Source organism: Phocoena phocoena, chromosome 15, assembly GCF_963924675.1.
Source record: "Phocoena phocoena chromosome 15, mPhoPho1.1, whole genome shotgun sequence".
NCBI classification, from domain to species: Eukaryota; Metazoa; Chordata; class Mammalia; order Artiodactyla; family Phocoenidae; genus Phocoena; species Phocoena phocoena.
In genome coordinates, this window is record NC_089233.1 from 82,234,558 (window position 1) to 82,259,470 (window position 24,913).

The window sequence follows — 24,913 nt, forward strand, 5'->3', positions numbered from 1 at the left end:
CATGCTGCTACCATTGTTCCACTGATGGTATATGCAAAACCAGCTTGTCGATTACATACCCCTAAACAACAGAAAGATTTTTTTTAAGCATGCTGAATAACCAGTATTGTACATAACAGAGGCTTCTGGAAGATTCCTTGGGCATGGAAAATATAATTCGACAAATATTAAACACCAAAATATGTAAGACTGTGCTTGGTGCTATATACATGGGCTTAAGACACAAAGTTTAAAATCTAGGAAGCTAGACAAGGCAAATACACCCACACTCTTATGAGACAGAATATGATAAGCACTGAGAGAGCTTTGAGAGGGCTTTGAGAGTTGAGAGATGCTGTGAGATGATCCATTTGGTAAAGAAATTACAGGAGATGGAGTATCCAGTGCTTAAAGGAGCTATTACTATTATCATCATTATTTAGACGAGAGGTTCTGAACCTTGCCTGCATTTTAGAATCACTCGGAGAGCTTTTAAAAAATATTAATTCCCTCGTTCCACCCCAGAACAACTAAATCAGAATCTCTGAGGGTGAGGAATCAGAGTTTTTTTTAAAGTTTCCCCAGATGATTCTAAACACCTCATCTAGATCCTCGGTGCTCAACTGCGGTCCGTGGCCTGGCAACCTCAGCAGGGAGTTTGCTAGAAATGTGGGTTCTCAGGCCCACACTGGACCTTCTGAAACTGCATTTTGTAACAAGGTCCCGCGGATCCTCAGGCTCCTTGAAGATGTCAAGGCTTTTGGTACGCAACCCACGGTGAGTAGTAAAGGAGAAGGGTCAGTGTATGTACCACAACCTCAGGAGATCCCTTCCTGTTTTTCCTTCAGACATTCTTAAAGGGGGAAAAAGCAACCAGCTGAAATATTCGGAGTTGGCAAGTGTGCGTCATAACAGCCCCTTAATATTCCTATGGAACCTTACACTTAGTAAAAGGCCTTCATTGTGTTACTTTTACTTGAACCTAATTAAGAATAGCCCTGGAAGTTAGGCATTATTATCCCCATTTCACAGCTGGAAACTGAAGTCCAAAGAGACCAGATGGCTCAAGATACCCCAGTCGCAAATAGGGAGGCCAGGGCAGGAAACCAGGTAGCGTCCCATCAGCTTCTCGAAGGATGGCCTTAAGAACTGGCGGCAATCGTAATTTTGCTAGACTCGTCATTCACAAGAGAAAATTGTTAACTAACCTTCACCAGCCGGGGCGGCGGATTTATCAGAGCAGTTGCTCCACAGCTGCGTCGGCTACGCCAACTTTCGACCAATCCGCAAACTGCTGGCACAAGGACTTCTTCTTGGCGTCAATAGTGCTTCTGCGCATGTGCGATTCCCTTAAGGGAGGAGGAGCCTTTTCCTTCCTTTCCCTGCCTTCCGGACAACACAGGAAGTAGCTCGGAGACGCATGCGCAATGTCTCCGCCGTAATTAGGGCGGTTTCCTCGACCGGCGTGAGAAGACCTCAGGCTCCCGGGATTCCTGTTCGTGCCACCTCGCTAACCGCCTCCTCCGCGCCCGAGCGGGGCCGCAGGTTCCCGAGCTCTTTCCGCTCCCCGCCGCCGGCTTCTCTCCGCGGCGCGACTCTCAGGTAGGCCTCGTGCCTCTTCCCCGCGTTCCCCGCCGCCATGGCGCCGCAGAGGCCTGGTCCTCCCGGGCGAGTGCGGCCCGCCGCGAGGTGCTGGGGCACGAGCAGGACTGTTGGCGAACTCCATTAGTGGCCCCTGGGAGGGACGTCAGAGCTGCAGGGGGCCTTACGGGTCACCTCCGGTCTAACCCCCTCGTTTTTCTCGTGGGGAAACCGAGGCACCGGGAAGGGTCACAGAGTGGATGGCAGCCTCTGTTGCTTCTACCCTTCCTCGTCACACGTCTGGCTTCTCATCAGACACAAGCCGCCACCTCGTTGACCTTCCCGGACCGTTCTTCTGCGGAAGGCCATCCCCCTTTAGTCTCCCCCATGGTAACCGGTTTCATCTCCTTTGTTGCATTTATCCCTCTCTGAAACTGGTTCTTTGTTTCTGTTCCCTCCGCCAAGTAGTCCAGTATCCACGTGCACACACGGTGCCCTGGCAAGTATCTGTGAAGTGCCAGGCGCTGTGCTGAGGGCCAGGTGTGTTTTAGGGGAGCGTCCAGGTTGCTCTTTGCCGTGGTGGAGCTGGCGCTCTCCTGGGGAGGCGACTGACTGCCAACAAGTTCCAGATGGGGACAGGTGCCGTGAAGAAGACGGAGATGCGATGGCGGCTCCAATGTGTTACATTAGGAAGGCAGGGAAGCCTCTGGGAGGGGCCTTCCTTTAAGAAGATGCTTTTAACAGCTTTACTGAATGTCACTTACAATAATCCGTTTAAAGTGTACATTTGGATGATTTGGGGAAGTTTAATAGAGTCGTGTAAACATCATCACCCTCAAAAGTTCGCAGGAGGCCCCTGTTGAAGTGGGACCTGAAGATTCCAACTGAGACAGCTGGGGGTTTGGGGGAGGGCGGATCCCCCCCAGGCTGGAGGAACAGCTGGTAGGAATGCTCCAGGGCTGGGAGGAGCTTGCTTTGTTCACGGGCAGCGAGGAAGCCATCAGAGTCGGGGTGCAACAAGGAGGGAAGGAGCGCGCGCTTCGGTAGGCTGGAGACGTAAGCTTGTCTTCCGAACTTCTAGAGGGTTCTCGGTGTCCTGCACAACATGTGGCCCACGTAGGCTGCGTAATGCTCGATGGCCCTTGTTCTTCTCCCTTAGTTCGTCCCTAATGGCAGAAATGCTCTCTCCCAACTTGATGGTTGAAGAGAGGAAGGGACAGGCGTTTCAGGCACTGTGTGTACAACCTCACTTGGTTTTCGTAACTCTGTGAAGTGGATTTCAGGGTCTGTTTTTACAGATGAGAGAATGAAGGCTAAATAATGTGCCCAAATCATATATGGAGTTCCTGGACTTGACTGCAGAAGCCCTTCATTCCTTTGTGTGCTTGTGCAGTTACCTGGAGTTTCAAATACGTCTCAAACGTTTGAGGCAGAGGCGGTCAGCAAGCACCACGGCCTCGCACAGGTTGCTTTCTGAGATACTAATGCTTTCATAGACCTAGTAGGTCTACACTTGATTACTTTTCATAAAGCTCGGGAAATTCAAATACCTCCCCAGAATTCCTCACAGTTTTCCCATTCTATGTTGTCTTCTTAAGAGATGCTCCTGTTGTTATCTCCTGTCACATGAGCTGTATGTTACTGGGTTAGTCACTTTTGTCACTCAGCTGCTAGCCTCCTTTGGGAGAGGTTGCTGATATGGTAGGCTTCTGCGTGTAAAAATTTACTAACCAATGACAGAATCGAAAATGTGGCATCAATGTGTGTGAGGCATCAGAGTTATAATACATAGACTTTTCCCTTGGAAGGAAAAAAGGAGAGTTGTTTATGACCCACTATGCAGTAGAGGCTGTGCTTTCCATACAGATAATCTGATTTGATCCTCAGAACAACCCTGGAGAAGGTGTTAATATTCTCTATGTTTGCAGAATAGGGAAAATGAGGCTTGCTGAGATTAGGGTCCCAGCTCTGGTGAGTGGCAGAGGCATGGTTCTAACCCAGGTGGGCCTACTAGACTATGGTGCCCAGGAGAAGACTCAAAGTGGGGAGATTCTTGCTGGGCAAGTGTCCAAAACATAATGCCAAACCTTTTGCTACTTAAGCAGACCAAAATGGATTACTTTTTTTTTATTTTTATTTTTTTGCCGTACGCGGGCCTCTCATTGTCGTGGCCTCTCCCGTTGTGGAGCACAGGCTCCGGACGCGCAGGCTCAGCGGCCACGGCTCACGGGCCCAGCTGCTCCATGGCACGTGGGATCTTCCCGGACCGGGGCACGAACCCGTGTCCGCTGCATCAGCAGGCGGACTCTCAACCACTGCGCCACCAGGGAAGCCCTGGATTACTTTCTTTAAACTCCTACGATCGCTGCCAGGGTTGGTTGCTTTTCTAAGTAACTTCATGCAGAGATATTGACCTAATCCAGAGTGCAGAAATTAGTACAAAGACAGTGAACTGTCACTAAGTGGGAAGCTGGAAGAATGGGGCCTTCTGCTGGTTTCCAGTTGTGTTCCTGGTGCTCAGCAGCGTGTCTCTAACTGTGTAAAAAGAAATGAGCGAATTTATATTTTACCTGGTGACTGAAAAATACTCTGCTGTGATGTGTCAATATTGGTGAATTAATTGTGACAAAGTTAAGAAGGAAACTGAATGTGGGGTGTATGGGAACTCTTCTTTTTTTTAAAAAAATTTTATTTATTTATTTTTGGCTGCATTGGGTCTTTGTTGCTTTGCGCGGGCTTTCTCAAGTTGTGGCAAGCGGGGGCTACTCTGTTGCAGTGTGCGGGCTTCTCATTGTGGTGGCTTCTCTTGTTGCGGAGCACAGACTCTAGGCACGAGGGCTCAGCAGTTGTGGCTCGTGGGCTCTAGAGCGCAGGCTCAGTAGTTGTGGCGCACGGGCTTAGTCACTCCGCAGCATGTGGGATCTTCCCGGACCAGGGGTCGAACCCGTGTCCCCTGCGTTGGCAGGCGGCTTCTTAACCACTGAGCCACTGGGGAAGCCCAGGGAACTCTTCTGTCTTAAGAATTTTCCATTAAAAACTATTCTAAAATAGAAAGTTTATTTTTAAAAAGCACTCTGCTTATCGCATATTTAGATCTCTTCAGAAGAGAGAAGCCTGACATCAAGCCGTTTATTTATTTACGCTCTATTTCCCTTCCATAACTTAATTATCTTTATCTTGCCTCTCAGTGCTGTTTATTACTTAAGAGAGGACCTGTCCTTAACTTTTCCCATTATTTTTTAGGGCCAAGATGAGCCTGTTTGGAGCAGCCTCCGGGTTTGGCACTGGGGGAGCCAGCATGTTTGGCAGCGCCGCCGCAGATAATCACAACCCTATGAAGGTACCGCCTAAGGTTTCGTGGGTTTGTAGAGACACTGCAGGGGGCCCACGCTGTGACAGCGCGAGAAACCCAGATGGCTTGGGAGCCTCCTTTGGGGGTGAAAACTCTGAAATTTTGTCCAGGCTGCTTTCTCAGATACTGGAAAAGAGAAACTGTGTGTCCCCTGGACGATTGTCCTATTCCCCCTGACATTCCTGATCACTGGAATCACTCGAGATGCCTGTTAAAATTGCACGTTCCTAGGGCCCAGCCCACAACTGTTGACTCAGAATTTCTGTGGCGGCGGGAGGCAGGTGATGCTGTGATTGAGCACGTCGGGGCAAGAGTGACCGGGTGGGCCATCGTCTGGGAAACATGGTAGTGGGCCTGCCTTGGAGAGTGCTGCTTGTGATCCAGCAGCACCAGTGCTTTCACTGGCTTAGTTACACTCCCCCTTTTTATCAAAGTAAGAAAGGTCTAATTCACTTAGCTCTTGACACAAGGGAAGGCCACCATGAGGTGCTAGTGAGAAAGAAGGCAGTTTTGAATTGAATTGTGACGATGTATACGTTTTAACACGGACTTTTTCCACCCCAGGATATTGAAGTAACATCCTCTCCTGATGATAGCATTGGTTGTCTATCTTTTAGCCCGCCAGCCTTGCCGGGGAACTTCCTTATTGCAGGGTCGTGGGCTAACGATGTAAGTGCTCCTTAAATGTTTGCGTGTTCTCTCTGGCATATCTCTTTGTATCGGCACAGTTAGTGTTAGCTATTTTTTTTTTTTTTTTTTTTTTTGCTCCAAGTGAGTGAAGCAGAGAGTTCAGGCTTACTCATGGCTTTTTTTTAAGCACCGAGTTTAGAGTGTGAACCCGTCTGAATGGCAGGCATCCCTTCTTGTGCCGATTTTTGTTAAGAAAGCAGGATCATATGCGTCATTCAAAAATTCCTACTGTAGTTCAGTATCTTGAAGTATATTCCCAGGTCTGTAGTATTCATTGAAAATAAAAGTTGTCCATGACGGTATGTACAAATTTCCCTTCTAGGCATCCTGCAAATGTTCTTCAGGCATATGTTAAAGTTTTTTCACCTTTAGATATATAGCATAAATCCTGCACAGACACTATACTTACCAAAAAGAAATCATAGCATATGAAAAGAAAGATAAAAACTCTGGTAGAAAAATAGGCGAAGGGTGTTTAGAGGCACTTCACAAAGGAGTGCAAGTGGCCTGATGGAGTAATCTTGAAACATTCAACCGCACTCCTAATCGGATAAACACATAGTGGCTTTGCCACTCTCTTAGATATGGGACCTGGGCCAGTTATCTTCGTTAAGCCTCGTGTCCTGTTTCATGAGATGGAGATGACAGTAAGTTCACAGAGCTTTAGCTGTTGTAGAGATTAATTCAGATAACGCATGTAAAGTACATCATGGGAAATCTTCAAGTCCCGAAATAGTTGAGACACAGGTTACAGACTTAAGGATTTCAGATAAATATCCTCCAGAAGAGCTGTACCAATTTGCACATCTGCTAGTAGTACAAGTCTCAGCTTACCCGTGCTGGCGCCAAGTATTATTCATTTTATGTTTGTTCATTTGATCGGAAAAAAGTGTCTATAATGTAAATTTATGTTTATCTGATTATGGCTTGGAGCAAAGGGCTTAAAATGCATATAATGTATCATTAATTGGCTGTTTGTGTTAATTTGTTTTATTATTATAGGTTCGATGCTGGGAAGTTCAAGACAGTGGACAGACTATTCCAAAAGCCCAACAGATGCACACTGGGCCTGTGCTAGATGTCTGCTGGAGTGATGTAAGTTTCATTCAGTTTTTTCATGTTTTCAGAGTGTATATAAATGTATATATGTTTTTATATAACCTGAAACACAAATAGCAAGTATGTATACACATTGTAGAAGTGCTGTTTCTGAATTTAAATACAGTAATTTATTGATACTCATAATGTAGTCAGTTAACTTTAGTCATGTTAACTTTAATCTCTCTGAAAGCTTTTCTTGCATTAAAAAATCCATTAATTTATTGACATATTTCCTTGAGCAAGGGACTAGACGATTTTTTAAAGCCTCTCCTACCTCTGCATGTGCCATGAGCTTATGTTGTTTTTAAAATTAGAAATTACTGTCCCAGAAAATAAGTCCTAGGGAAAGAATCAATCCTTTTCCATTATTAAACTTCTGAAATAGTTCGTGTTTTTGGAAGTCTTTTTCCTCCCAAATCCTGAACGTCAGCAATGTAAGTAAGTGTGTTCAAGTTTATTCAGCTCTGAGCTCTTCTTTATTTTTCTTTTTGGGGGAGTGGGTGGGTGATTGGGGAGTTTAATGAAGGTACCATTTACAAGGAAACCAGCAGGGATGGTGAAGTCACACAGCAGGAGCTGCAGCTGTGGAGGACCCACCCCTCCCTAAAGGAGGAGCCCAGGATTGACGTCCCAGCCTTTCTCTCCTCCCTTCTGCTGATGGCGGAACCCTGCAGAAGTGAGAAAACAAAGGGGCCTGACTGAGAGTCTGGGGCAGCTGTGCTGAGGAAGCTAAGCCTCAGGGTCCTTCCTCAGGCTCATGCAAATTTTTTTATTAGATGGGATTTGCAAACAGTAAAATTGAACCTTTCTAGTGTATGATTCTGTGAGTTTTGAGAAATGCATAGAGTTGTGGTCAAAATATAGAAGAGATCCATCAGCCCAAGGATATCCTCCTGCCCTTTGTAGTCAAATCCTCCTCAGCCCCCAGTCCCTGGAAACCACTGATATGTTTTCTGTCCCTGTGGTTCTGCCTTTACTAGAATGTCATAAACAGAAGCCCTTTGAATTGGGCTGTTTTGAGCACATGCATTTGAGGTCCATCCACGTTGTTGTATCTGGCAGTAGTTTGTCTTCCTTATTGCTGAGTGGTAATCCACGGTATGGATGTATCACTCTTTGTTCACCATCCACCAGCTGAAGGGCTTTTGGGTTGTTTCCCATTTTGGGTCATTACGAATAATGCTGCTATAAACATTTGTATATTGGATTTTCTGTGAATATAAGTTTTCATTCCTCTTGCATTAATATCTAATAGTGGGCTTGCTGGGTCATATGTAATTAATATATGTTTACCTTTATGAGAAATATCAAACTACTCACACCATACATTTATGTGATCTTACTTAGCTTTCAAATAGGAAATGATTCTACTATTTATAAACATTTTGAGACGGTTAAGGAGCCAGAGTTGCTCCCATTTTAATCATTAGCTCTGACAGCCTTCTCTAAAGCATTTTTGTTACCTGTAAAATGTATTTCTGACATGTCTGATTGGGTTATTATGAGACTAATACTAGTTTTAATTTACCTGTAGAAAAATAGCAACTTGAATGGATTTTAAATATTTCTAATTTATTTTGCCTGTCTTTCTTTACTGATCAGTTAACAGATCAGAATTGTAAGTTTCTTATCAAGTATGGTAAGAAATAGAATTAACTGACACCGGAATTCTGTTGCTGGGATGGTACTGAGCAGGCTGTTGGCTTTTACAAAGACGTGTACCGCCTATTTCCTTTCTCCATCACCGTTAGAGTTGTGCGCCATCTAGTGGAGGCATCGAGACATAGACATGAAGAGTTCCAGTTCAGTGAGCTGAGTTCTGAGAGAGGCAGGATGCACTGTGCTGGGGAGACAGAACCCAGAAGGCAGCTATAAAGTTTGGGAAGGGGGCTGTGAATGCTCCACAGAAGAGGCAAGAATTGAGCTGAATCTTAAAAGTAAACCACCTGCTTATATAGCTTTAGAGCATTGTCTCATCCATTCCAGGCCTGGGTTCAAATTTCGGCTGTATCTCCACTTTTTGACTTTGCCAAGTTATTTAATCTCTGTGAGTATGTTTTTTCACTTGTAAGATGACGATAATAATAGTTTTACAACAGGTAATAACATTATTTAGTTCAAATAATTCTCTGGCACCTATCGTATGCTAAGCTCTTGGGATACAGTGGAAGTCAAAGTAGGCGAGGTAGGCAAATCCTGTGCTTATGGAACTCATGATCTCTTAAGACAGACATAGAGAAACAGAAGGATTTCAGGTAGTGGAAATCAGTGACAGCTAGATTCAGCCACGTAAAGACTAGCGGGGCACCTGTGGGAAGTGGTTTAGAGACTTGTTTGAGGGAATATAGGGGGTGAAAGGCTGAGCCCAGACTTGGACCTTCCTGGCTCCAGAGCCCGTGCACTTAACAGCCTCCCTCACAGGGGCTTACAGGAATAGGGGCTAGCCTGGGAGAGGAAGGCAGGTGTGGAAAGGCACAGAAGCACAGAAGAGCCACAGTTAACGCTTGAGGCATAAAAGCCAAAACTTGGTGAGGGTGATTCTCTGGCAGTCTGAGGACGGTCAGTCTGGCCACAGCAGGTGGACCTGAGAGGAGCTGAGTCGAGAGCACTTGGGAACCTCGTTTCTGTGCCCCAGCCGTTAGATAGACTGGCCTCTGTCTCAGTATGTCCACTGGGGCCTGGCATCCTGCAGCTGGTAGGATTGGCATTTTATGAGATTAAGGGGCCAGTGTTTCACTCAGCCTCGGGGCATCCCTCTCCATACATTATCATCTTTCCAAGGATTTGTGGAGTTGCCCTCATAGCTTCATTAATAGAGAAGAAGGTTTTCTCTCTTCTTTCACATGGGGAACTGGTGACTTCAAATGGGAAGTTTTTGCTAGGGGAAGATAGTGGTAAATCTTTGAGCTGTGGAACCAGAAGTGAAGTACTGTAGGGCAGGGGTCAGCAAATTGTGGCCCATGGGCCAGATCTGACCCATTACCAATTTTTGTGAATAAACTTTTCTTGAAACACAGCCACATCATTCATTTACATAATGTGTATGGCTGCTTTCAAGCTACAACAGCAGAGTTAAGGAGTTGCAACAGAGACCTTTTGACTCGCAGAGACTAAAATATTTACTATATGGCCCTTTAAGAAAAAAAATTTTTTGACAGCTGGTCTAGAATTTTCAACTCAGTACTTTTTGTTTTTAAATTACCTTGTGCTTCATGTTGACTAACCTACTTTATGAGTTCTGTATGTGAGTATTTTAAAACCACTATACAGTGACTGCCAATTTTTTAAGCTGTTCTATAGTTTACATTGGACCAGTGACTATCATAAATTAGTGTAGTTTTATTGCATGCACTTTCGAATGCTATGAGATACTGAGCTGAAAAATAATCATGATTGTACATGTGGTACAGAGCGGGAATTGGGGGGTAGAAAGAGATACAGTAAATGTGGCAAAGTGTTTACAGTTGGTGAATCTAGGTGATAGGTTTATGAGGATTCATTGTATTATTCTTGCAACTTTTGTGAAGGCTTGAAATTGATGAAAATAAGAAAAAAATTTTGAAGTGGCTCCTGGTAGGTAATACACATCGATACAGGATGTACAAAGGCTGTTCTTGGAGGACATGCCAGTGGCTATGGCTGCCTCTGAGTGGCGAGCTGGGGTCAGGAGAGACTTCATTTTCACTCTGTAATTCTAAATGCTGTTCAAGTTTTTTTAACCTTTTTACATATTATCTCTCAGAAAAAATTAACAATTAAAAAGAGCAGAAAATGTGTTTTGTATATGATACTGTAGCTTGCAATACTCTGGCCCCCAAATAATTGGAAAAATTAAAATTGCAAAATAAAACCTGCCTCGGTATGTTCAGTCTGATACCTAGATGTTCATATAGATGTTTTATTTTTCTTAGAATGTCAGATTTTTTTTCTATTTTATTTTAGGATGGGAGCAAAGTATTTACGGCGTCATGTGATAAAACTGCCAAAATGTGGGACCTCAACAGTAACCAGGCGATACAGATAGCACAGGTAGTAAAAGCTTACCCTGTGCAGGAAGGCTGGGCAAGGCTGGTGCCCAGGGTTGCGATGATCCCTTAATTACAATAATTCTCTATTATAGGAAAGATGCAGTTTGACCATTCCAAATCACTTAGATTTAAATATACCAGAAACCTCTGTAGCACAAAAATGACACCAATCTTGTACACATTCTCGTTTTAACTAGTGTTTCATAAATTGTTCTGTCATGGGTCTTCCGTAGTGTGTGGATGGGGAGGGCATAATAAGGAGCTAGTGACATTAAAACCTGTAAATGGTACAGCTCATCCTCAGCATTCTGACACCTGTGTGCGGCTTGCCTTGTACCAACTGCATTTGGTCACACATTCATTCGACAAGTCTGTATTGAATGAATGCCTGTGATACTCCAGGCACCGTCCTTAGGAGTAGAGATAGAGCAGTGAGTAAGAGGGACCCTTCCACATGCCAGGAGCTTTTACAGTCTGCTCGGGACAGCAGGCAGGTTCTGTGAGAAGACTGCTAAGAAAAGCAGAAATGAGGAAGATGAGAGAACCTGGAACCAGAGGGTCTGGCCTGGTGAGGAAGAGCCTCTTGACACAGACATTTTCAGGAAGGTGTTGCGTACCGTGAGACTGCAGTACTGTGTGCTAGAAGCATCCCCTCAGTCTCTTAATGCGTGTCATCTAAGTGATACAACTGTGGTGGCGTTCCCTATGAGTTATTCCTGAATATCTCCCCCTTTCACTCTCACATGCTAGTTAATTATGGTTAAAATCAAATTAAATTTTGTTAGAATGGAAGGTAGATACATGCTCTTGATGTTACGTTGAATGTTTTGGTCATGGGGAAGAGCTGAACTATCCTTTGGTTTCTGTTTGGTGTGACCTCAGTATTTAAGGTCCCTTCTCTTTGAATTTCCAGAACCACAGCTGTGTAGCATATTATTACATTCACCTTGGTGTATTTTGGTTTTATCTTGAAAGCACGATGCTCCTGTTAAAACTATACACTGGATCAAAGCACCAAACTACAGCTGTGTGATGACCGGGAGCTGGGATAAGACTTTGAAGGTATAATATACTGTTGAGGGGCTGCGTGGCCTGACCAAGATTGGCCTTTATTTTATTTTATTTTTTTAAAATTAATTAATTTTATTTTTGGCTGCATTGGGCCTTCGTTGCTGCACGGGGGCTACTCTTCGTTGCGGTACGTGGGCTTCTCATTGCGGTGGCTTCTTTTGTGGCGGACCACGGGCTTCAGTAGTCGTGGCACACGAGCTCAGTAGTTGTGGCTCGTGGGTCTGGCGCTCAGGCTCAGTAGTTGTGGTGCACGGGCTTAGTTGCTCCGTGGCATGTGGGATCTTCCTGGACCAGGGATTGAACCAGTGTCCGCTGCATTGGCAGGTGGATTCTTAACCACTGCGCCACCAGGGAAGCCCGACATTTATTCTTGCACTATTTGGACTTTAGCTCTGAATGGTCACTTACTGGGTTTTTGTGGGGGTTTTTTTTTTGTCTTTTAGTTTTGGGATACACGATCATCAAATCCTATGATGGTTTTACAACTCCCTGAAAGGTGTTACTGTGCTGACATGGTAAGGAATTTTTAACTTAATGATAATTATTTCCTTTAAAAAAAAAAAGGCACTTCTTACCTTATTATATCTTACAATTAGCGGGTAATGTAAAAACCCTTCAAACTTTAGTAATAGATGTGGGATGTAGTTTGGATTGCCTCAGTCATCTTAAATCTGTAGATTTTTGTGCTGCATATGTTCCAGAATTACAGAAAACTAGATGTCGCATTTTTTTAGTCACTTGTATGAACATACGCAGATAGCCACATGCCATGCTGTCCCCAGAATGAAATGCACTGTGTGGCTGTAGGAAGACTGGCAGTAACTTTGTGGTGTGGTGCTAGAGCTTTGGTTACTGTCTCTGAGTGAGCGGGATAGAAAGTAAAGAACTTTCTCTGTTGGTTTAGCAATAAGTTGAAGTTTCATACCAACTGCCCCAGTAATTCCACTTTTAGGAATTTATCATGAGAAAAGTAAAGATGCAAATGTTTTTTGTTCTCTGTAATATAGTAAAACATGGGAAGTGACCCAGTGGGCCAACAAGACAGACATGGTTAAGTGAACCCTGTGGTGGGTTCATTTGAGGGAATGTTAGATACGTGGCCACTGCTAGTGTTCTCTGGAAAATGTGTGGGGCGGTGCTCACTAAATATGCTTTGAGTGAAGGATCAGCATTATACAGAAACATACATATACACACCTGTGTAATGTTCAGGAAAAAAGACGTGGGTTAACATACCATAACGCTAACAACAGTTATCATTTGATGGGGTGAGAGAGGTGATGTTCATTTCTTCTCTATTTCTCAGTACATTTTCTAAATGTATACTTTGTAGTTTTAAAAAATGAGTCTTTTAAAAAGATATGAATGTTCTACTTTCAAATACGATTTCTCTAGGTTACCTTGAAATGTGATAATATCATTGAACTGTTAAACTTGAAAAAAAATTCAGGCTTACTTTTTGCGACTCTAAAAAAAATTGATCTAATACTTCGGTATAAAAAAAGAGTACAGTCCACTTTAAGCATGTCTCTGCTTTCCTCTGTTTCCCAGATATATCCTATGGCTGTGGTGGCAACTGCAGAGAGGGGACTGATTGTCTATCAGTTAGAGAACCAACCTTCTGAGTTCAGGAGGATAGAATCTCCACTGAAGCATCAGGCGAGTCACGAGTCAAATCCAGAAGCTCATGTTTAGCACTTGTCGCAGGCAATCTGGCCATGTGGCCACATATGGAAATCGTTGTACTTTCTGACATTCAAAGGGGGTGAATTTAAACACAAATATTTAGTGAGTAAATACCATTTTCTGTAAACATCCCCCGGGTTCGCTGCATGTTGCTGAATGGGGGCACACCTCGGTGGATTGGTTCCATTGTGAATCCACAGCTTCCGTCTTTAGCTTGGTCTTCACCTGCCACGGATTCTGAGATCTCCTTCACTCTCTTCAGACCCCTGGACACTCCCTCCGAGAACATAGAAGCTGATGGTTGGGAACTTCCCCATCTTCCTCCTGCTGCATCTAGAACTCTGGCTACACCTGCATCTTCCCTGCCTTTTCCCAGCTGTTAGGTGAGCCTTCTCAGGGGCCTTAGGTTGTCAGCCACCTGCCTCTCTCCTGTATCTCATCTCCCCTCTTCTTGTACTTCATTGGCACTGAACCAGGCTCAAGTCCAATCCTAGGAAACAAGCTTCTTCTGACCCCCACATCCTCTGCCACCTCCGTCCCTTTTTCCCTTTGAAGTCAAGTAAGTGTCTTATGTGAGCTTTCTTGGTTCCCTTACGTCCCATTCATCTCTCACCCTCCTTTGAGACTTCTGCCCCCGTTACTCCGCTGAAACTGTTTCTGGCATGGCCACTGATGGCTTTCTAATCAGTAGCTCCAGTGGGTACTCATCAACCCTCATCTTCCCGTGGCAGCAGCATTCACTGCTGTTCTTATTACATATTCTTAAAACTCTCCTTGGTTTCTGTAATGCCAGCCTCTTACGTCCTGCCTCTCTGGTTGCTGCTTTGTCTTCCTTGCTGGTTCTTGCTGCATGTTGAGGTTCCCCAGGCATCTGCCCTTGGCCACTGCCTCCTCTGCATCTGCCGGCCGTTGCTGTTGCTTAGGTACGCCTTGTGGGCTGGAGACTTGGATCCCCAGCAGGCCTTGCCTCTGTGCTCCTGACAAGGACACCCCCAGTCTGCCAGCTCCTTTGCATCCTCCTCATGTCTCAGCCCCAGAGCATCCCGTGCCAAACCCAGGACCACTTTCTGCAGATCATGTCACCTCTTCTCAGGATCCTCCCTGCTCATTCTCCCCAGGCTGTATAGAGAGAGATACGTGTGTGTGTCTTATATATACGTGCGTGTAGATTTTACTCATCTTGTTTCTTTGACCAGAGCATAGACTCAGTGAGAGCAGGGATTTTGTGTTTGTTGCTGCCTCATTCCTGGCACCTGCAGCCAGGCCCGAATAGAAGGCTTCTGTGTTTGCTGAGTGAGCAGTCTTTACCTGCCCCTCCCCACCACCCCAGCCTGCTCTTCCCTGTGTGCTCTGCACCTCCGCCCCTTAGCTGTCTAAGCCAGAAATCAGGAGTCGTCCTTGATTCACTCTCCCTCCTCTCCTCCTCTCCCATCTCATCAACCACCAAGCTCACTTCTACCCTGCATGTGGTTTCAGATCTGTTCATTTCTCTCCTTCCCTGCGTCCACATTTAATGCACCTCTTCTTGATTGACAATAAGAATGTGGATCTGTGCTCCTTTGCCCCTGGAGGCTGGGCCGTGGGCTGTTTCTCTGGGATCTTCTGTGGAGTCCAGGAAACCCTCCTTTGGGCCCTCAAACTCAGCGTTGGATCGAGTGCAGTGTCTGCCTTTTGCGTAGCTTATTCACGGTTTAGAAAGTTCTGGCCGCGTCCACTGTATGCTTGACCCTTGGTCCCCCGTGCTCCACAGGCAGGCACTACTTCCCTTTTCCATTTGGGGACGCAGAGGCTCTGGAACGTTGGGTGACTTGCTGGAGGGCACTCACCTAGTCAGTGGTGGGCTGTGAATCAAAGTGACATGTTCTCCCAACCCACCAGGGGGCCAGCACCAGAAAAGGACCTGGTGGGGCTCTGAGGGCCGCGTGCCCCGCTGCAGTGACAGCAGGGCCTTTAGGGTGGCAGAGGGAGAACGGTGCCTGGATGGAAGCACTTGGTCCGAGGTTTATTCATAAAATCATGTGGCTGAGTAAAAGGAAAATAATGCTTACTGGAGGAATATCTTCTTTACCATATTTGAGAAATACTGTTTCTGGTTCTTTCAAAACCCGAAAATGGGGTAAAAGCTGTGTACAGTCACGTTAGTTATGGAATGTTACAGCTTACATTGTGATGATATACTTTTTCCCCCAACTGTAGCATCGATGTGTGGCTATTTTTAAAGACAAACAGAACAAGCCGACAGGTTTTGCCCTGGGAAGCATTGAGGGGAGAGTTGCCATTCACTACATCAACCCCCCAAATCCGTAAGTGAGGCCTGATTAGCTTGAAGATTTTCACTTGAGGCTTTTTTGTAAAAAGGAAAACTAAGTTGGGCCTTTGTGTTTCAGGGCCAAAGATAACTTCACCTTTAAATGTCATCGATCTAACGGAACCAACACTTCAGCTCCTCAGGACATTTACGCGGTACGTCTTTAGAAACGGTAACCCTGAGAATGTGTCTAGAAACTAGACTTGGAGGCGGGTAGCTGAGTCACTGTGGGGTCAGAAGAGGTCACTGTCATTGTGTGTGTTCGCGTGCAGAGGTGAATGGCTTACGTGAGAGCTTTCAGTTTTCTGTTTTTATGAACATATTGACCGTCTTCGTTCTCTCTGTTTCTGAATGCAGGCTTAGGAGTTTTGGGGAGCGACTTCCACCTGTATGAGTGCTGGTAGACAGTTGATACACTTAGCTAAAACCGAGAAATTGCTGTTTGCTGAAAAAGAAAAAGGCATTTTCCTGAGGTTCGCTCCTTGGTGTCACTAGTTTACATACTTATTAACCTCTGCTGACTCGTGTTTTGAACAAGAGACGAGATTCAGTCCTGGGCTGCCGATTGGTTCAGGAAGTGAGGCTAGTTTCTCCTGTCATCAGCGGGCCGCCAGCTCTACTGAACTGACGGTCTGTTCCATTTTGTGTCCTGACTGAACCAGGAAGTCTGCATTGGCGAGAACCTGATTTCTCCTCCCTCCTCTGCCTCTGCTTCTCATTGTACATATCCATCATTTGTAGGTAAATGGAATTGCGTTCCATCCTGTTCATGGCACCCTTGCAACTGTGGGATCTGATGGTAGATTCAGCTTTTGGGACAAAGATGCCAGAACAAAACTAAAAACTTCGGAACAGCTAGATCAACCGATATCGGCTTGCTGCTTCAATCACAATGGAAACATATTTGCATATGCTTCCAGCTACGACTGGTCAAAGGTGAGAATTCCCAAACCTGCGTTGGGCCCCTTCAGGCAGCAGAGCCAGGCTCTGGAGTCGGAAGGCCTGGGCTTCAGTCGCAAGGCCTCCACAGACACGCTGTGTGTCTGCAAATGGCGTGTCACCGTCACCTGACTGCAAAGGGAACAGCAGGGCCTCCCTCCCATCCTTTCTCTGAGAACGTGCCCACGTCAAGTGTTTGGTCACTGTAAACCCAGCGGCCGCCACTCGGGGGGGGGGTCCAGTCATCCAGTGATGCCAGGGGTTGTTGGGCGAGAGTGAAGAGGGCTCAGCAAGGCCGTGGGGCTTCCACCAGAGGCATTGGCTCTTTGCTTGTTTGCTGTGTGGGGAGGAGGGAAGTTAGGGACTGACAGGGTCCTGGCTGTGTTTTGGAGTCATCCCAGTGTGATGGTAAAGAGAGCAGACCTGGGTACTTGGGCTCCATAGCCGTGGTGTCTTTCTTGTTCACATCCACAATGTGTCTGTCTTCCCTGGCCCTGCCCCCCTCCCTTCCCCGGGACACACACAACACACAGCACACAACTCTCTCTCTCCCTCCCTCCCTCTCTCCCTCCCTCCCTCCCTCTCTCCCTCCCTCCCTCCCTCTCTCCCTCCCTCCCTCCCCCTCCCCCTCCCTCCCTCCCCCCTCCCTCCCTCCCTCCTCCCTCCCTCCCTCCCTCTCTCTCTCTCTCTCTCCCCCTCCCCCTCCCTCCCCCTCCCTCCCTCCCTCTCTCCCCCTCCCCCCTCCCTCCCTCCCTCCCTCCCTCCCTCCTCCCTCCCTCCCTCCTCCCTCCCTCCCTCCCTCCCTCCCTCCCTCTCTCCCTTCCTCCCTCCTCCCTCCCTCCCTCCCTCCCCCCCCTCTCTCCCCCTCCCCCTCCCTCCCCCTCCCTCCCTCCCTCCCTCTCTCCCCCTCCCCCCTCCCTCCCCCCTCCCTCCCTCCCTCTCCTTCGTTCTTCTCTACCTGTCCCCTGTCTCGTTCCCCCGTCTGTAGGCACACACTTCGGCTCTTCTAACACAAGTGTTAAGAAGCCTGGTTTCCCTTCTGTTAAACTTGTCCAGAGTGGTGACCCCCTGCCCTCTTTGTTCCCCCACCTCTGTCTCCTCCTCGGTTAACTGGACTGTAGTCAGGTTCTTGCTGCCTTTGTTCTTGTCCAGTACAGAAGCTTCCTTGCTGTCTCTTCTGGGCACCGGTGCATCCCTTCCTCTTTCCTTCACAAAGCCCTCCTCTTGGTTTCTCTGAGCTTTCCGTTGTCTGTTGTCTTCCTACTCCTGTCTGCTCCTTGCCATCTCTGGTGGCTTCTGCTCTCTGCCCGCCTCTTGTACGCAGGCCTTTTTCTGTGGTTCTCCTTCGGGTCCTCCAGGTGCGTCTGCATTCACGAAGCAGCAGCTCTTCCAGCCCAAGCAGGTGACTCTTCCATGTCTAACTTGGCTCCTGACCTCGCTCCCCACTTCTTCCGGTGTTCCGGTCCCAACGGGATGTCCGCCCCGGCTACCCCTAAGCACCTTAACCTAGGAGATCAAAATCCGGTGGATTCCGCCCCCGCTGTTCCCTCCCGCCTGCTGCTTCTCCTGTGTTCGTTCCTCTTTGAGGCAAACACCTCCTAGGCAGTGGGGTGTCGCTCTTGGAGTCGCCTTGGGTTCTCTTTCTCAGAAGAGCGGGGCCGTCACGGAGCTCTGTCCACTTCACCTGCGGCACGTCTGCCCGCTCGGCGCATTGTCGTGATGCCTGCTCAGGCCTGTGGGAGGCGCACTCCTCTTACGTGAGCCGCATGGCTGCCTTTTTTTCCAGCTGCTTTACTGAGTTGTAATTGAAAGGCAGTAAATCGCACACGTTTAAAGTGTGACCAGTCTCAGTATCTGTGTATACACCCAGGAAACCTCCACCACAGTCACGATAACATACACTTGTGTCTCCCCCCGAAGTCTCTGTGTCATTGTAATCCTCTCCTTCACGCACACACTGATCTGCTTTTTGTCATTATAGGGGATTTGCGCTTTCTAGAATTTTATGTAGGCGGCCTCATATACTGTGTACTCTTTTTTGCTCTTGTGTCACTAGTTTGTTTTTAACTACTGAGCAGTATTTCATGGTGTCTGGATGTATCACAGTTTGTTTATCCATTCACCTGTGGAAGCCACGCACTCAGTTTTGCAAAGTGTGTGCTTTTTTGGTTCTGCCTGGCTGGGGTTGGACCCAGATTGTGGCCTGAGGCCTCAGTTTCCCTGTGGGCCTCTTTGGTGGATCTCTGCTTCTTCACCTGCTCAGCCTGCAGCCACATTAAAACTCCATGTTTAACTCACATCACACTCATGGCTCTGTGTGTTTTAGGCGTTGAAAAAATAATTGTAAATTGTAAGCAGTGTAAAATCAAAGCTCATCGCTTTGAATGCCACTCAGAATTAATTCATCTGAGCAATTAATGTCAACCGTGGAACACTTAAATTATAATCTTTTAACTTAAAGTTGCTTATGAATTTTCCATTGTTCTTAGTTGAAGGACCGTTATCCCCACATATGATTAATATTATTAGCTTGTTACTTGAGCGTAACTGTTCCGAAAAGCTGCACTTTGTGTATTACAATGAGACTTAACGGTCATTGGGTGAGCAGAACTTCTAGAACTATCTTGGCGTAACTGTCAAGGACTGAGAATAAAGCATATCGTTGCACTGCAGGCGGCAGAACGCACCCAGAGGCGCTTCCCACCTCCCTGTTCCAGGCCTTTTGGTTACCTCGGGTTTCCACTCATCTGTCTTACCCACACCACTCTGCTTTCTTCCTGAAACATAAGTCCTGTCATTGTCACTTAGCTTTGTGGCTGCCATTCCTTTTCCCTGTGGGACAGTTTTCACAGGCCTCAGCTTGTTCACAGCCCTTTCTAGCCTGGCCTGAGCTGGGTGCTTCAGACTCCCCCAGTGTCACACAGCCCCCCTTCCTCCTCAGCACAGGCGCAAGCAGACACGCTGACACCTGCACTTCACCTCCCTCCGCGTCTGGGATGGCGCATCCTGGGATTTGCCCCGCTCCCTGTGACGTCACAGCCCAGAAGTCTCCTGTGCTGAGAAACCTCCAGCTCATCCTCCGCCATCCTCCCCTACCCAGGCTGTGCTCACTGAGGGGGAGTCATCTTGGCATAAAGCGGTGGAAGGTTGACAAAAGTCTCAGTGCTGAAAAGATAAATTTGTAGAAGATGATCCTTCTAAGGGGCACATTGAAGACATTTCCACCAAGTCCTTAACCTTTACTCTGAGGATTAAAGTTTTTAACGTTTGACTTTTATTTCTCTCCATTTACCTGTTTTATTCCTCCAGAGAGATTACACATGATGCATGGAGCACAGGACTTGGCATGTTAAAAGTGCCCACAAAATGCTAACCGGATTTTTAATCAATTTTTAAGGTACTGTTTTTTTTCCCCTTTAGGGACATGAATTTTATAACCCCCAAAAGAAAAATTACATTTTCCTACGTAACGCAGCCGAAGAGCTAAAGCCCAGGAATAAGAAGTAGTGGCTGGAGACTTGTGGGTTGTCCAGAGTTGTCTTCTCTCCACTCTGCCTCATCTCTGTACGAATTTGGATCCCAGCTTTCGGTGGGTTGTCAGCCATGGATATGGATTTCAACCCCTGAAGAAAACGATGTCGTTGTTCAGCAGTCAGGAGCCTGGCGGCCACGGTGACTGTCCGTCTCTCCATTCCACGGCCGGTTACAGGTTTTGTCTGTAACTAAGGAGATGAAAATTATTATAGAAGTCCTTAGATTCATGTGGGCAACTGCCAGGTATTTTGCAGTGCTTCATTCAGCAGTGTATGTATTAGAGAACATTGGGAAACATTCTACGAGCCCTGTACTGTATTTTGTAATAAAATATTTAGAAGATTGTCTCCTAAGCTCCCTTTGTCCGTCTCTCCCCTGGCCCACCCCGTAAGCTCTGAAGTGGTTGCCCTGCTCAGCAGCATCATTGGGTTTTGATTTGTGATTGCAGATGCCGTGTGGGAAATGCAGAAATTTTGCCCCTCTGGAGAGAGGAACCCCTGAGCTGGGAGTATTTCTGCTGTGTGGATTGTCTAGCAGCAGTCTCTCCAAGCATTTGGTGGGCAGAGTTTGAATGTGTTTTTCTTTTGCTTCCTTCATTCCTGTCTTGGACATTCCAGTGCTTTTCACTTCTGCAGGGCAGATGTCCTGGTGACTGGAACAGGGGTGTTCGTGTTCTGAGTGACAGGCCTTTGTGGGCAAAGCCCAAGTGGGTGATGCATGTGTGGCCTTCAAGTTAGAACCCAGGTACCCTGCCTGGGAAGTACTTGGAGCTGGTGCCCCAGTAGCCATAGGTTTGGGGTGTTGCTGTTTTATTTCATGTAGTTCAAAATTCCTGATTGGTAAGTATCTGAAATGAGAGTCTGTTGTGTTTTTGCCCTGCAATCCCGAATGCTTTTCCTGCTTTACTCTTCGGGGCTGGTGTGTAAATTAACTTCCTGAGTGTGGAGCTCTGGTATTGATAATACTGTAAGACATGTTTGCCTACTCTTAAAAGACAAAGTGAAGTTTTCTACTGAAAGACATGGCCAGCACTCAGTGGTTAAAATTCTTCGGTAGTCAGATCACAGATGAATTCAGACCATTAACTCTCTGGTTCTTTTGGTCTGAAAAGTTTTGTTTTGGGTTGGTTGTTTTTTTCTTTTATTTTTTTGAGACAGAGGGAAAGGCAAGTGCACTTAGAAAAGTCTTAATATTCAGGTTAACTGTTTACAGCTAACTTTTTCCTTCCCTTTATGAATCAGCCCTGCAGCTCTGCGATCTGTGTGTATCGGCAGACGGCGAGTAGGAAAGATTGCCATGAGGAAAGCCAAGCTCTAGCCAAGCTCAGGCTATTTCAGTAGCCAACGTTCGTTGGAGCTGAGAATAGATGGATCATTTTTAGTTTAGCCGCAGTTTTTTTTTTTTTTTTTTTTTTGCGGTATGCGGGCCTCTCCCGTTGCAGAGCACAGGCTCCGGACGCGCAGGCTCAGCGGCCATGGCTCACGGGCCCAGCCGCTCCGCGGCATGTGGGATCTTCCCGGACCGGGGCACGAACCCATGTCCCCTGCGTCAGCAGGCGGACTCTCAATCACTGCGCCACCAGGGAAGCCCTAGCTGCAGTTTTATTACTCTTTTTTTACAAGCTAATGGCTGGCTATGGTTGAAAATGACCACAAAATAGTGAGTCTTAAGTCATGAGCCTTTCAGAGTATTCTTTTCCAAGACTAGGCCTTGTCACATCACCAAGGGGATAGTTTTTCTAATTGGCAAATTTAAAACATTTGCTTAAGTCCAGGGTTGGACTTGGGGCTGCCAGAAACCAGGAGTAAAGTAAGCTCCTTGCTGGGAGACAGGCTCCGTTCTCTGTCGGCCTAGAACCCAGAACATAAAAGTCTGCTGTATTTTTTCTAATGATGAACCTGTAAATATTTGTTGAAGTCATTAAACTTAAGATACTTGTTCTCATGTTTCCTAAAAGGTTTGCGAAGTCTGAGGAACTCTCCGACTTCAGCATCCTCATCCCTGCGGCCACCAGTACTGTGTGTTGCATACAGCAGGTGCTCAATAGGTAGTCGTAAATTTGATGGCATCTTCTAGTTTGGAAAGACATAAGTGTAATCTTGACTGTGCTTTAATAAGTGTCAAGTCATACTGCCATTAAAAATTTACACCCAGTGAAAAATAGAGTTCCTGCTTTTGCTGAAGGTGGAATATGTAAACCTCATGGAGAAGACAAGTTTTGTTTTCACTTATTTTTTTTCCAACATTTTTAAGGAAAACTTTCAAACATACAGAGGAATTGGAGATTTGTAGTGACCGTATATCTACCACCTAGATTCTACAGTTAACATTTTGTTTCCATTCAATTTTCCACTTGGTTTTATTAGGCTTCTTCTCATCCCTATTTATAACATTAACTTTCTTGGTTAATTGTGGACATGATCATATTAAGATGCTGCTCAGGACCTCCACGGCGGTCCAGTAGTTAAGACTCCGCGCTTCCATTGCAGGGGGTGTGGGTTTGATCCTTGGTCAGGGAACTTAGATCCTGCATGCCTCATGGTGTAGCCAAAAAAAAAAAAAGATGCTGGACAAGGTGTCCTTAGGGTTTTTCCCAAGCCTGAGTACAGGGAGGAGCACCCCTCTGATCCTGTTACGTTTGGTCTGACCCCAGGTTCAGAGGGGCAGATCCTGGAAATGGCAGGGCACTGTGGTTCTCCGTGTGTGAGCGCAGGTCTGCAGGCCCGCGTCTGAGCCTGCCTGGGAGAATCCCGCTCAGGCAGGGGGGCCTTCCAAACCCTCCCTGCCCAGGGCTGCTTTACGGGCGGCTTCATCTGTCACCAGCCCTGGACAAGAGGATGCAGGGGTTGGGTTGGGTGGAACTATGTGTGTGCCCGACTCCCTGCAGTGAGGGATTGCTGTCCTTCCAGAGAAATGGCGGTTCCAGCAGGGGAGGAGCTCCTCAGAGGCGGGGCCCTGCGCTGGACAGCGGGTGTCAGTGCAGCTTCCCAGGCAGGCTGAGCCACCGCTTCCACTGGTATTTACTGATATTTCTTTAAATCGATCCACTTCTTGAAAACGTAGTTACCTTTCAAAAATAAATTTGTTGCTGTCATAAATTTAGAGAAAAAATTTCAGGATATGGAAAACTAATATCTCTTGCCCAAGGTATTGTAGAAAGTAACCATAAAAAATAATACAGTGAAAATAAAGCAATGAAAATGAGACAGGAAATAATACAATGGAAGTTAAAACGTACACCTGAAAGTCATCTTCAAGGTACAAACGTAACCTTGCTGGAAAGTTCTGTAAAGGTGACATTATTCCATGTGTCCTAGGCTACTTGGTAGAGTGGAGGGATACTTTTTTTTATTCAAAACTTGAGTTTCCTTTTAAGGACGGGCTCTGTAAGAAATGAACCTGGAATGCATATAGGAACATCTAAGCCAGCATTTTCCAAGTTAAATCATGATTCATTCATAGGTGGTACAATGACTGTAGTTGTGGCATTTTTTTAACTGGAGCCACAAAAGGTGACAGAACCCAGTCCAGTACGGTTGCATACAGTAATGCTAAGTATTGTGCTACCATTACCTGTGTATACATGCATCTATGCATGTATGTATGATATATCTTAATATCGGAGATGGGCATTTTTCTCTGTCCCTGTTAATTTTTATATGGTTTAGGGTGAGTTCTTGAGGTTCAATAATAACCTCAAGTAGTATGGCATGAGTACCAGTCATAAGTATGTCCTTGCCTCCTTCCCAAAATGGGAGGGGTAGTTATATCAATTCTAATGTGACATTTGAAATGCCTGTACAACGTTATAGTTAAGAACACGCACTCAGAGTTGGATTGCCTGTCTTCACATCCGAGCTCTGTCACTTACCAACTCTGCGACCGTGAGCATGTGATTAAACTTCTCTGAGCCTCAGTGACCTCATCTGTAAAATAGGAGACGTTAAAAGTAGCTACTGCAGAAGGTGGGCGTGAGTAAAGAGCTAGTGCATGCCAAGGGCTTCTGTGGCTGGCACGTAATAAATGCTCCAGTGTCAGCTGCTACTATTGTAACTTCATGGGGGGGATGGCCTCGGTGGGAAGTTTCCTATCGCACGGAGTCTGCTGGAACGAAAACGTCCCTAAGGATTGTCGCAGGGGGAGGCTGTTTCAGTGTGGCCAGCAGATGGCGCCAGTGACGCCAGTGGCAGTATTGGGGACAAGGTTCTGTATTCAGTTTCACCGACTTCAGCTGAGTAAAAGTGGCATGTTTACTCTCCGTTTGCTGCTGTCAGTAAGCTTGTCAAATAGTTGGAAAGTGGAGTCAAAGATTATTTATCCTGCTAGAAGACTATTCTTTAAAATAATACACTTTTATCTTTAGAAGATGGATGTCTTCCTTAGGAAATGCTGAAGGGGACAATTTTTCAGTGGTCAGATTCCTGACTTTTCTACTTAAAATTTAATGTCTCCATTGGTTTCCTCCTGGGACATTGAAGCCTTGTTGTGCGGGGTGCAGGGGGTTCTGAGCACCTGCTCACCCTTTAGCATCCCTGCCCTGGTTTGGGAAGGAAAGATTCGGAAAATCTCCATCCCAGATGGGCATTGGAGGCAAACAGGCCATTTTACAATGAGTTTTAGTAACTTTGGATGCTCTAGGCTTCT

At 46.3% G+C, this 24,913-nt stretch overlaps 1 protein-coding gene across 2 annotated transcripts; it reads left to right on the forward strand.

The window, feature by feature from the left end:
- The first annotated feature begins 1,403 nt into the window (after positions 1 to 1,403).
- Positions 1,404 to 20,612, forward strand: RAE1 (ribonucleic acid export 1). 2 transcript variants are annotated; one of them, XM_065891874.1, is made up of 12 exons: positions 1,404 to 1,581; positions 4,804 to 4,900; positions 5,477 to 5,581; positions 6,605 to 6,697; positions 10,646 to 10,732; positions 11,707 to 11,793; positions 12,246 to 12,317; positions 13,354 to 13,461; positions 15,685 to 15,791; positions 15,876 to 15,951; positions 16,538 to 16,732; positions 20,156 to 20,612. In XM_065891874.1, exons 2-12 carry the CDS (start codon positions 4,811 to 4,813, stop codon positions 20,240 to 20,242), a joined length of 1,107 nt encoding a protein of 368 aa, XP_065747946.1. In that variant the 5' UTR covers positions 1,404 to 1,581; positions 4,804 to 4,810; the 3' UTR covers positions 20,243 to 20,612. The 2 variants fall into 2 exon arrangements, with proteins under 2 accessions (XP_065747946.1, XP_065747947.1); XM_065891875.1 differs by lacking the exon at positions 1,404 to 1,581 and adding an exon at positions 1,785 to 2,063.
- The last annotated feature ends 4,301 nt before the right edge of the window (positions 20,613 to 24,913 follow it).

What these genes read in the sequence shown, in the direction of transcription:
- RAE1 (XM_065891874.1), top strand. Translation starts at nt 4,811, where the DNA reads ATGAGCCTGTTTGGAGCAGCCTCCGGGTTTGGCACTGGGGGAGCCAGC. An exon ending in ATAATCACAACCCTATGAAG is followed by an intron (nt 4,901 to 5,476) that starts GTACCGCCTAAG and finishes TTTCCACCCCAG; the next exon opens with GATATTGAAGTAACATCCTC. An exon ending in TAGATGTCTGCTGGAGTGAT is followed by an intron (nt 6,698 to 10,645) that starts GTAAGTTTCATT and finishes ATTTTATTTTAG; the next exon opens with GATGGGAGCAAAGTATTTAC.